Source organism: Quercus suber, unplaced genomic scaffold (assembly GCF_002906115.3).
Source record: "Quercus suber isolate HL8 unplaced genomic scaffold, Cork oak 2.0 scaffold_495, whole genome shotgun sequence".
In the NCBI taxonomy this organism is placed as follows: Eukaryota; Viridiplantae; Streptophyta; class Magnoliopsida; order Fagales; family Fagaceae; genus Quercus; species Quercus suber.
This window is the reverse complement of record NW_027069944.1, coordinates 187,333-202,228: the sequence shown is the minus strand read 5'-3', so window position 1 is coordinate 202,228 and position 14,896 is coordinate 187,333. Positions and strand designations below refer to the sequence as shown.

The 14,896-nt window shown below is 34.9% G+C and overlaps 1 protein-coding gene across 2 annotated transcripts; it reads right to left on the bottom strand.

The window, feature by feature from the left end:
• Positions 1-1,571: 1,571 nt before the first annotated feature.
• Positions 1,572-8,193, bottom strand: LOC111984578 (DNA cross-link repair protein SNM1). 2 transcript variants are annotated; one of them, XR_002879934.2, is made up of 11 exons: positions 7,498-8,193; positions 7,241-7,411; positions 6,210-6,617; positions 5,655-5,718; positions 4,607-4,824; positions 4,397-4,510; positions 3,328-3,433; positions 2,824-3,035; positions 2,367-2,470; positions 2,148-2,290; positions 1,698-1,875 (listed from the first exon to the last, which is right to left on the bottom strand). XR_002879934.2 is itself a non-coding variant. In XM_024016209.2 (10 exons), the coding sequence occupies exons 1-10, from the start codon at positions 8,107-8,109 to the stop codon at positions 1,731-1,733; spliced, it is 2,154 nt and encodes a 717-aa protein (XP_023871977.1). In that variant the 5' UTR covers positions 8,110-8,192; the 3' UTR covers positions 1,572-1,730. The 2 variants fall into 2 exon arrangements, 1 of the variants encoding a protein (XP_023871977.1); XM_024016209.2 differs by lacking the exon at positions 2,148-2,290 and having other exon boundaries at positions 1,572-1,875; positions 7,498-8,192.
• Between the last annotated feature and the right edge of the window lie 6,703 nt (positions 8,194-14,896).

Here is a 14,896-nt window from a genome sequence, read left to right as displayed (position 1 = left end):
GGTGATGTTATATTTGCATAAATAACTATGTTTTATTAGATTGGATAATCAAAGATAACCATTTCGGCTGTCCTTCTTAAACCTAATAATTTCTTAAGTGAAGGGTGCAATCATTCTCTCTGGTTTTTTTTCATAACTACGGCCCAAAGACTCAGACGTCAACTACGCCGCTTGTTGTTTTCATCCAAATCCACGGCCCTTCATGCTCTGATTTTTTTTTTTTTACTTAGCTTTTTGGCATTGAAGTTGAAACTACAAGCTGCTTCAGAGCGCGTGGCCTTGAGCATCGTCGTAGAGAAAAAGGTTTTGATGTTTCCGAGGACACCAATGTCCACTGTTAAACACGTGCGTTAAGTACAACAGAACACTGGACAACTTTGCTTCATCCTAGGACTGAAGCGTGTGCATATTTGTGCGCATGAGTTTTCGCTGACATATTAGATCAAGATTGGATCACCTCTCATTCTTTGAAAGGCCAAGAGCGAGTGCGGTTTGTTGCGTACCTGTTATCACCTACGAGGCCCACTTTGTGATCTCCATGGCTCTGTTTTGTTCCATTAAAGAACATGCAATGTGTCTTAACATCAGCCATATTAGAGCATCTCCAGGGGACTAGCTAAACACAAGATGCTCTCTACTTTAGAGAGAAAACCCACAAAATAAGCTACTGTTCATGCTCCAAGGGACTAGCTATATCCTGTTTTTTTCTTTGCTAATAAACAGTAGCTCATTAGGTTTGATGAGCTTAATGTTCATTCTTCAAATCTTTTTTTCTATTATAATAATTAAAGTGTTGAATAAAAAAATGTTGAAAGATATGTAGTTGTTAAAAAAATAATAAATAATGAATAAAAAAATAATATTTAAATGAGATAGAGAATAAAATAAAGAGTCTGTTGGAAAGTGTATTTGAAAAAGTAAGTAGGTAAAAAATAAAATGTACTGTTCACTCTCCAAACTGGTAAAAATTTGCCTAAACTGCTGGAGATGCTCTTAATGGAGTTGGGATTTCCAATTTTGAAGAAAATTGTAGACAATCCTATCCTTTGAATTGTTGTAGACCGTCGGACAATAAACGAGTCGTGCTTTTGTCCTTCACTCTCCATCTACCACAAAGCAAACGTATTATCACCATCTTTTGAGGTCACCTCATCTCACTATTGGTCTCGGGACATATCCAAAATTTCTTCTTTTTTTTTTTTTTTTTGATGGAAAAAACACCATGTTATATCAATTTAGAATTTTGAGAATCAGGTCATATACTATTTACATCCCAACCCCTAACCTCCAACAAGTGGGTTCAAGTGAACCCATTTTTAAAGAACTAAAAAAATAAATAAAAAGCTTCCAATCTTAAAATTTTTTAGAACAAGCTGAGGGCGTAGGCAGAAAGTATTCTAAACTTGTCCCACTTAGTTTTAAATGAGCAGTTGGGAGGAAGAACAAGAGGATGGAATGGACTGCATCCATTGTGCTGCACAATCCTTGTTTTTTCCGAACAGTCATGCACAAGTCTATATATATAGTAAAAAAATGCATGATCGGCCTAAGTCAACACTGCTAGTCAGCTCTAAGTGATAAGAATTGCTTCTTTTTGGCTTCATAGTGATCGATTTTATGATAACAAGTTTGTGCCATTACAAGTTTATTACAAAGCATATGTTGCAACGTTAACTCTCTTTTCTAAGGCCTTGGAATGGTGAACTTAAAGGAAGCCTGTATTGTACAAATCAAGATAATAGGAGGGAGATCATCGCATTGGCAGAATCTGACCCAACATTATTTACACTTGGTATTACATTTATGGGAGATACAAGCTTCACAAAATCTTTCAGTTCTGTAAAGCTGCAATGCTCGCTATATGGCACTTCATACCTGGAAAACAACATAACAATCTCAAATTAGTCCCTGTTTAACTAAATATAAAATCAATCCTCAAGTCAAATTAGTCATGTTCTATTTATATAAATCAGTCATCAAATACTCACATATGCATGTAAATATAAATTTTGAGCTACAATGACAATCCCAGGGAATGAGTATTTTATTAGTTTGCCAAACTTGTCAAATGTGGTTGAAAGTTATTATTATTTTTAAAAAAAAATTAATTTCGCCCTTAAAAACAGGTTGAAATAGAATATGCATACCAGCATTAGTAAAGACTACGTCAATTCCTTTTTGCATAAAATGTATACTATGAAGTTTGGAGGCTAGGGCTATGGAGAAGAAACACTTTAGCAGCACATGTTCAGCCCCACTCTATCCATCAGTAATTGCATATTTCATGGAACTGGGCCAGAAGTTATGAAGTAATTAAGCACCAGATAGTTTTCAAAAGGTCTTTAAAGTTGAGGAGATTGCATCACCTTATAATGGTACCCTGCTGTGACCTTCTTCCCGGAGATTTCTTCTTTCCTTTACCAAATGTCCACCCGGTGGGAGAGAAAGCAACTATAAGACTGAATCGACCCTGGACAATCAGCATACAAATGATATTGATGAATGTCCATTTCATGAAACAAAGTAAGATTCAGTATTAAAAATGCAAAATAGATATAAATTTATATTGTCAGTCCTTTAAAATGGTCATATTGCCTATAGCTAGGACCTTGAGAAATTTGTCACAAACAGGTAAACTTGAGGGGGGGAGAGAGAGAGAGAGAGTCATAAATCTTATATTGTACTTGGGATCTCATGAAATGTTCCTTATACAAACATGTACTAAAGCATACATGCTTACATATGAATGTGTGTGTGTGTGTGTGTGTGTGTGTACAACTGTATTCATGTCTTAAAAGAAAGGGGTAATAATCTTGAGCGCACCACATATTGATTGGAAATATGCTTCAGACGTTTGAAGCTCGCAATTGTCCACATAGGCACAACATGAATGTGGCTTTCTTGTTCATTTATTGTAAACCACCGCATATCTTCCTCAGGGAACCCTAAGCATCTTAATATATGCAGCTTTGCTGCAGTGACATAAACCTTTTTACGAAGCACACGTGCAACATCCAAGAACAGCCGCTCCTTTCCTGTTAAAGGGAAAATACTCTTGTCAGCAGAAATATAAATAAATATATAAATACAGCAATCTGAAGGGGGTGGAGGGGAGAAGACTCGGTAACCAAATAAAAGAAAAAGTATATAAGCATATAAAGATGTAAGCTTAAGTTCAGAACAACAAATTGAATTTGTTCACATGAAACTTCCTTTAACCAGAATCTTGGAAGGATTTACTTCAATGTGTTAGTCTACTATGGAGATCAATGGAAAGAAGGGGAGGGAGGGCAGGGGGAGAGAGAAGGAGAGAGTGATGAACTCTACCAATTGTATAGCTACCAATCAAAAAAAGAGTTTTAGGGTTGAAAGCTTCAGCTTGAATGGCATCAACCACAAACTGAATTACGGCCTCTTGCTTTGGGAAGTCATACTGCAAGAAATCATGAACAGTACACATCATAAGTATGCTCCAGATAGAATAGTGAGCAGTGACCAAAATAATAAAGTAATTTGACCCCTTTTAAGGGGGAAAAATCTCTATTACATTGGAAGTAAAGGGAACAACATTAATATTTTGGTATTAATTTGTCTTAAAGAGTGCCAAAGATGCACATACGTGAAGTTACAACTTACAACTTACAGGTAAAGACATGGATATCCTGCAATGTAAACTTTAACAATTATGAATTGCAACTTTGGAAATATTTTCTATTGATAAGTTAACTCACACACACCAGTAAGTCTTGAACTCAATACCTTGCCTTTCACCTTGATCTTACAAGGAAAAGGGGAGCTATTTGAGCTAGAACTCATTGGCAACAAATAGGCAATATTTTTTAAGGTATATGTCATAAATAGAGATATAGGTGCATAATAAATTATAAAATCACATAAATGAATCTACCACATCAATGCATATCTTGCAAGAAAATAGAATACTAGGTTTCCAACGCTAATGCACTGACCAATGACCACATAATGCCCATGTCTCCAGCAATGCACTAAAACAATACAGAAATTTGAACTCAGCAAAAAATTACAAAGTTTTAGAAGGCATGCCAATTGCCAATGAGCCATATTAATTCATCTATCTAAGAGCCAAGCCCAAGCTTCAAACCAGGTTCACTGAACAATCCCAGTTGAGCTTGAGAGGGCTGAAATTAAACCTACAACTTTAATTTGAAAAGATCAACACATTAATAAGCCAGTGTAAATGCTCTTACACTTTAAAAAACCTAGGACTACAGGCTTTAAACATAATTCTCATCCAATTACATTAACACGATTGTGGTGAGCTTTAACCAAGCCAAGCAAAAGGGAGTTTTACTCAGCCTAACTTGTTTAAAGCCCAGAGATTTGATAAGAGATAATTCAACTGTTTATATAGACTCACCTGGGGATTACAGTAAGTGGTATCAAGGATAAGAGTATGAATAGGACATGTTTGCAAAACGGAGATGCTTGCCATATCCTGACTAAAGCGAAAATCCCCTGTATGCAGAATAGCCTAGATGCAAGGGAACCTGGATCAGCTTTCAAATCAATGGTAGGCCAATAATGGAATTTAGGGTACAGTGTATTAGGAAGTCAGTCAGGACCACACCTTACCATTGGGTGGTTCAAAAAGGATCATTATTGAACCAGGGCAGTGGTTTGCATCCAAGCAGGTCACATCAATACCAGCAATATTGATCTTTTGGTTGAGGGGTAAAACTTGCAATCTATCCCACGGGATCCCAATCTTCATATTTACAAGACTAGCTGTTATGGAGGAGCAATAAATCTTTCCATGACAGAAGGACCTTGTAAGACCTTGATAATCTGCAGGAAAAAAAGAAGTACTGGCATAAAACCAAAAGTCTGTAATTAATGAATTATAAACTGACAATCTTGACTTCTGAATGATTGCAACAACCCAACCTCAGGCATTCATTTGGACAATGAAATATGACTGTAATTACTTGAACCTCACTTTGTCCTCAATACAACAAAACATGATCACAGTGGACCTATAGTTTAAGAAAATGATTCATGCAACAGAGTACCACACATGTTTCTGTAATGCTATGTGAATGCATCTAATGTTGCCTAACTATGAAAGAATTCCATTAAATTTCATGGGCACATCAGTAAATTGCATTTTTAAGGTGATTTAAAAAAGAGAAGGTGATGCTTCGAGATTATAAAATACCCTTCCCAAATGTATGTAAACTGCCACTTCTATGAAAACTCTTCTCAAAAACGTTTACGTGCATGGCCTACTCAGGAAAATTTGTCACAGAATGAAATCAAGATTCAAGTCACTACTGCTAGAATTTCCATATTTAGTCTGCAGTGTGCATAAAACTAGGCCTGTGCAAGGAATCTATATCTAATTATCCAGTGGGGAACCTGCGGAGAGGGGACTGAAACTTAATTGAATAAGTAATAATCAAGGAAACATTGGATTTAGTTTCAGAGTAAATACTCCTTATATAAAGTAACATGTTAAAATATTGCAAAACAATTTGTATTAAGCAGAAAGCAACTCTAGAAGCAACAATAAATGATCTATGTGGGATTGCTATAAACAACTGACATGACAAATGCATATTAAACATTTTCTCTCAGACTAACAAACTTTAACAAAAAAGAATTGTTATTGAACTTACGGTCCATATGAAAGTGAGTGAGAAACCAATGGGAACAATCTCCTCTAAGATGTCGAAAAGCATCCTGCAAATGCCAATCAGAACAAAATTAGCAACACAAACTCTGTGATAATTATCAAAGAAGTGCAAATTAGCCCTAAAATTCTCTTAAATTTCAAGAGCAAGTACATATTGGAAGCGTTCCACATAAAGAAAGAGAAAGTCATTGTACTTAACCAGATTCATTGTCGTCAAATTTCATGCAGGGGGTAGAACTACACCAAACCCATGTCTGCTTTACAGCAAGGAATATGAAAGTGACTAGAGTACTGAATACGTGTTGCTGGCTCAATGGCCAGCCAGCATTTATGACCAAGTTTTACAAATGTCCATGTAACAACATGACCATGATCAATGCACACAATGAATACAAAATCATTACATAAGAGGAAACTCTTACTATTATCGTTATCAATATAATTTATTTTCATTATAGTCCAGTGCAGGGAGCAATCAAGACTGCAAAAGTGACAAATCAAAATGACAATATTTATAATTACTTGGAAGGCCATTTACCACTCGAAATGATGTTCCTGGTATGCAACACCACGAGGGAACATCCTTGAATTTTCCATTTGCAACATTATTTTTTGACATGGCACGTTTACGCCCAGAATTGGAGCTTCTTGTTTCTACCCGACTCTGTCCCCCAGAGGTAGTGACTTTTTTCCTGTCACTAGCAGAGCCTGGAAAATAATCTGTAATCAACTTGTTTGTAGCTACTTTATTAGTTTCATCAACTGCTCCTTCGGATGCATCATTGTGCATTTCAACCCCATGGGTGCTGTGCCTTTGAGGTTCAGAACTGGCATGAATATCAGTATGTGTTTCAGACAAACGGGCACTTTCTTTTCTAAGTTCACTAAGAGCATGTGCAATCTTCTTCCTAGGACCAAGTGCAGTGATACCCATGCTGAACAGATCCTTTGAAGCAGAAAAGAGGGGAAAAATCAGATGAAATTTATTGCATAAACAAACAAGCCACAAGATGAAGTACCAAAAACAACAGCACCATAACATAAAGAGAGCAAATATGAGTTGTTTGAATTCTGAAAAAATATACACTTATACCCAAACAACACACATTGTTTGAATTCTAACAGAGAAATTCATTATGATTATAGTTCAATTATCACCCTACGTAAAATGTTTATCATATTAGCAGCACAAACAAACCTTTTCATCTAGAAGAGGGGAAGGGAAATTTTTTATATCCCAACCTATATTTAACCATATGCTTGTTTTCATCTTTCTTATAAACTGAAGTCTAATAATATATTTTGGTCACGTCATCTAAAGGACTAAACTTCAGATACTAAAATCGCTCATGGGTTTAGCTCATCCCTTCACAGGGACTAAAAGCAATAGCTTTAAGTTTGTTAGTGACTAAAATATATTTTGGCCGCATCATGTAAGGGACTAAAAGTGATCGCTTTAAACTTCAGAGACTAAAATCGTTCATGGGTTTAGCTCATCACTTCATGGGGACTAAAAGCAATTACTTTAACAATACGTTAGCGTTGATTATGAAGGAAGGAAGCACACACCTCTTCTGTGAGCCACTGTAGGGCGTCCCAATCGATCTCTTCTCGAACAAAAACATCTTCATATCTCTCTAAACCGAGGCTGCGCAGCCACACGAGAACAGTAGAAACATCAGCAACTTGCCGAGCAATTTGAGGTTCACTTTTATCATCGTCATCACCCGGAAGAACAACCTGAATAAAATACCCCATATATTAGCTTTCAAAATATAAACAAACAAGTAAGAGAAGAAGAAAAAGAGAGAGTTCCAACTTATTACATGTTGTTGAAGTTGAGGTTGAGTTTGGTCTTTGTCAAGACACTGATTGGTGTGTATTTGGCGTTGTTGGTTACTCATGTCGGAGATGTCAATCCCACATAGTGGACATCGAACCCAATCTTCTTCTAGTTGAGAATCGGAACCCAAATTGAGCAACAAATCGAGGTCCTCACCCATCTCATTCTCGGAGCCGCCGACGACATTGTCCACAGCGGAGTTCAATAACCTAGACTCTATCGAATTGCAGAGGTAACCGCCACTGATTTTCATCAATCCCTTCTTCTCATCTGTGGCCGTAGAATTTGTGCAATCGACGATGCTGGACCGAATCGAATCCAAGCTGCTGCTGCTGCTGCAGCCAATCAAATCCGAGGATTCAAAATCATGGAGTTGAGATTTCCGAGATTGAGTGGCTGTGGGTCCCGGGACATTTACATTCTCTTTGCCAGAGCGCTTCGGCTTCTTGGATGGGCGGCGCGTGGAATTAGAATTGGTGGGCTTGAGAGGTTTCCGTATGGATGCTTGGGTGAGACTGAGAGGGATCTGGAAATCGTCGTCATCGTCTAACATTGGGGAGCTCAACAAGCTCTGAGACTGAGACTGAAATCCCATTCACAACAAGCCGCTCCTGCTGCTGCTGCTTTTTTTTTTTTGAATTTGATTTCAGAGCAGAGGATGCGGAGGGAAATGGACAAATGGGTCAAACAAAGGTTTCAAAATGACATGTCTATACCTTTTCTTTTTTTTCTTTTTCTTTTTTTTTCTTTTTTAAGCAAATGGCAAATTACTCTCCTAGGACATTCTCATCAGCTCTCTCATAAAAAATATCATTTTAACACACTAAAAATTTACTTTATCATTTTAGCACATCATTTTACAACATACCATTTATCAGATGTTCTATTCTTCAATCTCATATATTAAAATAATATATACATCACATTAAAATATCATTAGAAAAAACACTTCAAACAGTAATATACACTACATAGCCCACCACCACCACTGCACAGCCCACCACAACCCAATTCACAACTCACAGCCACCCGAACCCCCACCAAAAGTCCAAACCACTGCCACCCCCATCGATCTGGCCAAACACCAATCCAAACCAACACTTAAAGACCCACTACCCCAAACATCCACCAATCCAAACCACCCAAACAGCCACCAAAACAACACCCAAAACCCACCACACCAACATCTAAAGCCACCCAAACACCCAGCAACCACCGACCACCAAAGCCAATACCCACAACCCACAACCCATTCAAACCCAAGCCTCAAACATCGATTCAACAAACCCATGCCCACAACGGCAAAACCCAGACCCACAGCGAGCAAAGCCCACCATCCACGACAAGCAAATCTCACCCACGACACACGACAAGCAACAGTGGCGAGCCTGGGCGGTCTCTATCTCTCGGCGTGTTGTGATCGGCGTGGCAAGATCGGCAATGGCGAGATCAGCATGGCAAGACGGCGATGAGAATGCCAAACAGAGAGAGAGAGAGAGATGGGTTGCAGACGGAGAGAGACATCTGATAGGACGAGAGAGAAAAAACGAATAAAATAAGTCAAACAGTGTTTGGCATTCTTGTTCGTATGCTCTCATATTTTAGAACGTACTGTAGCATGTCTCAAAATTTTAAGACATTTAGCACACCTCATGAGGGGCTATTTTTGGTGTTTGGTGTGCCAAATGCCAAATATTTGACATTTGGCACACCTGATGAAAATGCTCTTAGAGTTTGGACATGTTTGGATTTTACATCCTAAAATTTTAGAATTTAGAATTTATCTCCTGTAGTTTGGGAGTTGATTAGATTTTACACACATTTCAAAATTTAGATTTTACCTCTTAAAGTTTGGAGGTGTTTGAATTTTACACCTTAAAATTTTAAATTTTGGAATTTATCTCTTGAAGTTTTGAGGTATTTGAATTTTACATTTTAATGTTTTAGAATTTGAATTTTATCCCCTAAAATTTGGGGTGTTTAGATTTTACACCTTAAAGTTTAGCACCCACAAACTTTAGGAAGTAAAATCCAAACACCCCTAAAATTTATAGGGTAAAATCTAAATCATGAAATATTATAATGTAAAATCCAAACACCTCCAAACTTTAGGGATGAAATCCAAATTATAAAACTTTAAGATGTAAAATCCAAACACCCCCAAAACTTTAGTGGTGTAATTTTCAATTTACTTTTTTTTTTTTTTTTAAATTTCAACCCATGATATTTGCTTCTGACCACTACTCTTTATCATTAGATCAATACCAATTGAACTAACTAGAACTCATGATATGTCAAAACTTAGGAACTCTACATTAGTAGAGCAGAGGAAAAGGTAGAAACTAGGAAGCAATATTTGTATACGATTTGGCACGTATTTAATTTAATTTTAACTTTTTCCTTATTCACAAATTGTTTATCAAAAAATTCTTATTCACCAATTGTATTAATCATCAAACCAATACCAACTGAGCTAACTCTCACGATATGTCAGGACTTGGGTACTCTATATTAGTAGAGTAGAGGAAACGGTAGAAGCTAGGAAGCAATATTTGTATACAATTTGGCATGTATTTAATTTAATTTAACTTCTTCCTTATTCACAAACTGTTTATCAAAAAATTCTTATTCACCAATTGTATTGGGACATGTAGCATTAATCTTAAGCACTATTGTCTATCGATACTACCCAATTAAATTCAAACATTTTATTGACAATGAAGCATAAATAGTGTTATCTTTTCAAAAAATAATTGAATGCAATGCAACTAGAAATACCATATCGGCATATCATCAAATCACTTGTGTGTCAAACAAATTTCGCAGGAAAGTTTCAAGCCAAAACCTTTGCCTCCCTCTAAGTGCTTGCTCAATCATTTGTTCATAACCATTTCAAATCTCCTCATGACCTCATTCAAAGAAAGAGGTTGTTGTTGGTTTTCTCAATCATCTTGTATTTGTACAAGTCTCGTCCCTTTTGTGTTTCGAGGTCAGTAAGGATTTTTGTCTCCTGATCATTTTATATTGTTGTTTACACTTTATTTGAGAGTTCATAAATTAATGGAAATGTATTTGAGTAATGGAAAAGAAAGCAATGAAATATAATTACGTAAATTTATTTGGATGTTTTAAATTAGAGGAGTGGAAAGAAATGGAAGGTAAATAATTTTGTTTCAGAGTAACATAGAGAGAAATGAATTGAATTATTTTGTGACAAAACTGCTATTAAACCCCTGTATTGAAGTTTTTTTTTAGTGAGATACAATTGTTTTTAACAAACTATTGCTCATCGAAGTTTGTTTTCTGTTCCTAGATATAGGCATGCATGCAGGGGTGGAGCCAGGAATTTTTGTTTGGGGGGGCCAAGTTGCGACGCTAACATATTTATCAAGACAACTTCCACACCCACACACACATATATACACACACGCGCGCTTTTTATTATATATACACACATATATATACACACTTTTTTATTTGATAAGTTATATATATATATACACACACCCAACCAAAAAAAAAAAATATTTTAATATTTTCAATCAAAATTATTTTTGACGGCGATCTTTCATAAAAAAATTCATTTTTTCTATTTTCATAGTCAAAATCTTAAAAAAATTTATTTTAAACACAAATTATCAAATTTTATGCTAAAGTAAGTAAAAAATCTTTCAATTAAACTAATGAAATTTTCAAAAACATGAATGATCCAAAACTTGGAGAAATAAGTTAGGCTCCAAACATATTTAAAGCTACCTTACTTTAACACATTATATGGCAACTAAAGACACATTTCATGTGTAGTTTTAGTGACAAAATTTTTTTAATGAGTCAATGACTTGTTAATCGTCACATAACGGGTTGAAAAATATAGATTTAAACATGTTTGATACCAAATTATATCAAATATTTAACAGATATAAAAGCACATTTTACAATAAAAAATAGAATTGCGAAAAATAAAGTTATATCTTTATAACTATTAGACCAATTATTTTTTTTTAAGAGTATTATTGGACTAATTCAAATATTTGAGGGGGGCCAACTCTTATTTTTTAGACTAAATTTTGAAAACATAAAAATAATTGTATATATATTTTAAAAAATTTTAAAATTTTGGGGGGGCCATGGCCCCCCCACCCCTGTACGTGCCTCCGCCCCTGCATGCATGGGATGTATTGTTAGTCTCACAGGCTAAGTCGTAATGTTAATGATATCCTCTGCTAACCTTATGAACAATTCAATATAAGAAAAATATAAAAATAACATAAACTAATAAAAAAAAACCTTGTTTTTCTTATATGACAAATGCAATAAAGATCTTTAACTCTTAACTACAAAACCTACATTTGTCATTTGTTTTAAAAGTAGAATAATAAAAATATAGTGTGCATAATTTAAAAAAAAAAAAAGGAAAATGAAGGTTTGTATTTATCTATTTCTAGAAATATATTTCTTGAATATGCTTTAATTTAATGAGATACTAATATTATAAGAGTAATAAGAATAATAATAAAAATCTGTAGGAACTGGATCTGAGCACTTCTTCTGCTGGACGAGTGAACTCAGACCCAACTAGTCCAATACAATGAATTTGTAGAGAATGAGTTTAAGAATGAGACCTTAGTGAGGATTGCAACAACTAAACATGGTAGTGAGTGGGGGGAATGACAAGAACATGGGCTAAAGTATGAAATTCTGCTCCTCGGCACTCTCTTGAGGAACGTGTAACCCTTATTATTTCTTCAGTGCTTAACTACAAAGGTTGGAAAAGTTCTATAAATTGCCATTGTATTTTCTACCTCCTCCCCTTTCTAGAAGGATTTCTTACATTATATACCCCCTTTCAGTTGATCTTAGCCCTACATTTGTTGATTAAGCAGGTCACTATTTGAGTGCCTATCCCATCAGTCGCCTTCCCATTCTTTCTATGGGTTGCAGCAACCAAGACTGCACTGTTCAGGGGTCATTTCCTCGTTAATGCAGCCAGAATGTTAGTTGTGGGTATTTAATGTGGAGGTGACAGTTTATCCTGGAATTGTTCCTCTACTATGCTTCCATAACTGACACATTGTACTTGTTCTTTCTCTTGGGATGCTCTAGGAGGCTACCTTTGATAGCCCATTGCTTCCTCCTCCCATGGTCTTGGTTGGCCGAGGACAGGATTGTCCTCGGTAATGTTCCTGGGTAATTTAGACTTTCTCACTTCGTTCTCGGACGTTTCTTCCTCCTCGGCATGGGCCTTGGGCTTGGTATAAAGTGAGTCGGAGATGCCAAATTCTTTGACCCCACAAAATCTATTAGTCATTTATATAAATTATCAAATAGGACACTTTCTCCTCTCTAGGGCTGCCCAATACAATTTGAGGCCTTAGCTGAAAACTTTAAATAATGCATTTGACTAATATTAGGATATTACAGATTTTATCAAATAAGGTTTTGTGTCACCCATCAAAATGGAGTAATTCTATAGTCACAAACTATTTTACAATATTTTTACAAACTATTGATGTGATAAATTCTTATTAGTTCTAACATGGACTCATAACTAATATCATATTTTTACTTACCAATAAGTATTTGGAAATTACTAAAGTTACATCAACAATTTGTAATAATATTATAAAATAGTTTGTGTCTAGAGCATTACTTATCAGAAAAATTGATTCAAGCATTTATTTATTATATTATTTAAGTAGCACCCCAGTCTATTTGTGTTGCATTAATTTGTGAGTACTTTGTAGTAATATTAACATTTTCCATATACTTAACAGTGATTTGGTTGGATTTCTATTAATCTATAATTTCTTTTAGGTTTTACTAATGTAGGCCCTTAGTGCATACATTAAAATACCATTTAAGGAAACTTGTTATGGAAAAATGAAAAAGTGAGATGTGATAAATTCTTACTAATTCTAATATGGATTCATAACTAATATCATATTTTTACTTACCAATAAGTATTTGAAAATTGCTAAAGTTACATCAGCAATTTGTAACAATGTTATAAAATAATTTGTGTCTGGAGCATTACTCATCAGGAAAAATTGATTCAAGCATTTATATATTATATTATTTAAGTAGCACCCCAGTCTATTCTTGTTGCATTAATTTGTGAGTATTTTGTAGTATACTTAATGGTGATTTGGTTGGATTTCTATTAATCTATAATTTCTTTTAGGTTTTACTAACGTATGCCCTTAGGGCATATATTAAAATACCATTTAAGAAACTTGTTATGGAAAAATGAAAAAGTGATAACTTTTTTAACAATTTTTTTCAAATCCTCATAAACAGTTTCAAAAAATGGATGGTTAATATATGCCCTAAGGGTATATATTAACCAGATCTTTTTTTTTTTTTTTTTTAAGAAAACGATAAAGGTACTACAAATTTTACTATAAAAAATTTGCAAAATGATATGAGAAAGAATGTGATTGAAGGCAGTATAACAATACAATAATAAATAAATAATTGAATTACTTTTTTTTTAATGTTTTAGCATGGTGAAAATAATTGAAGTACTTCTTATGATTGGTGACACAACAATGGGTAAGATATCTATGATGATATTTGTTTTATTTCTACCATCAATCAAATTTTTGGGTTTTATTAAAGGAAAATGCTAAATGTACTACATATTTTACTACATAAAACCTATAAAATTATGTGACAATGATGTGATTGGAGGATTTCAACTACTTAATAAATGAATATTTAAAATGTGTTTTGATAATTGGTAACAAGTTAGTTTATAAGTTCCATGTAGTAAAAATTGTAGTAATGCTAGCATGTGCTCTTCTTAAAAGTGGAAGGAAAAAAAAATGTTCAACTTACATTTTTTATATATAAAAAAAATAATAAAAAAATCACTTATTGGCCTTCACATTTTGGGACATTTTTCTAGTAGTGGGTGCTAGGCCATGGCTTAAGTGGCCTACGCCTAGAGCTAGCCCTTGCTCTTTCAAAAATGTCAATGGAGGGTGACGTTTTAAATTTAAAATTCATTAGATGCATGTATAACTTATCAATAAAAACAAGGTATGTTCTCTCGAAATTTTGATTCACACGTGTTATACATGTTGTGGTGCTATCTAGCTAATTGTCATAAAGTTTTACATTTTATGTCTATTTATTATTAAGTGGGTACACCCTGTGTTGGCTAGGCCTGCATCTTTCTGGGTACCTTGAGAAACTCTTTGAGATGATTGATATCTTTGGTAGGTCGTTGAGACTGTTGCTAGAGAAGGTGCCAAACTTTTAGAACAATGGTTTGTTGGTTCCAGTGCTAGTCATGTGGTTTGTGAAGGGACTTCTATCCAAAGATATCTTGGCCACTCTAGTAACATCATCACAGTGACTCCCTTTGCTTTGCATTCTAT

Coding starts and splice junctions, on each gene's coding strand:
- LOC111984578 (XM_024016209.2), bottom strand. CDS start 8,109: ATGGGATTTCAGTCTCAGTCTCAGAGCTTGTTGAGCTCCCCAATGTTA. Junction 4,825..5,654: donor CACTCACTTTCATATGGACC/GTAAGTTCAATA, acceptor TTTTTCCTGCAG/ATTATCAAGGTCTTACAAGG. Junction 4,511..4,606: donor TTGAACCACCCAATGGTAAG/GTGTGGTCCTGA, acceptor CCTTGCATCTAG/GCTATTCTGCATACAGGGGA.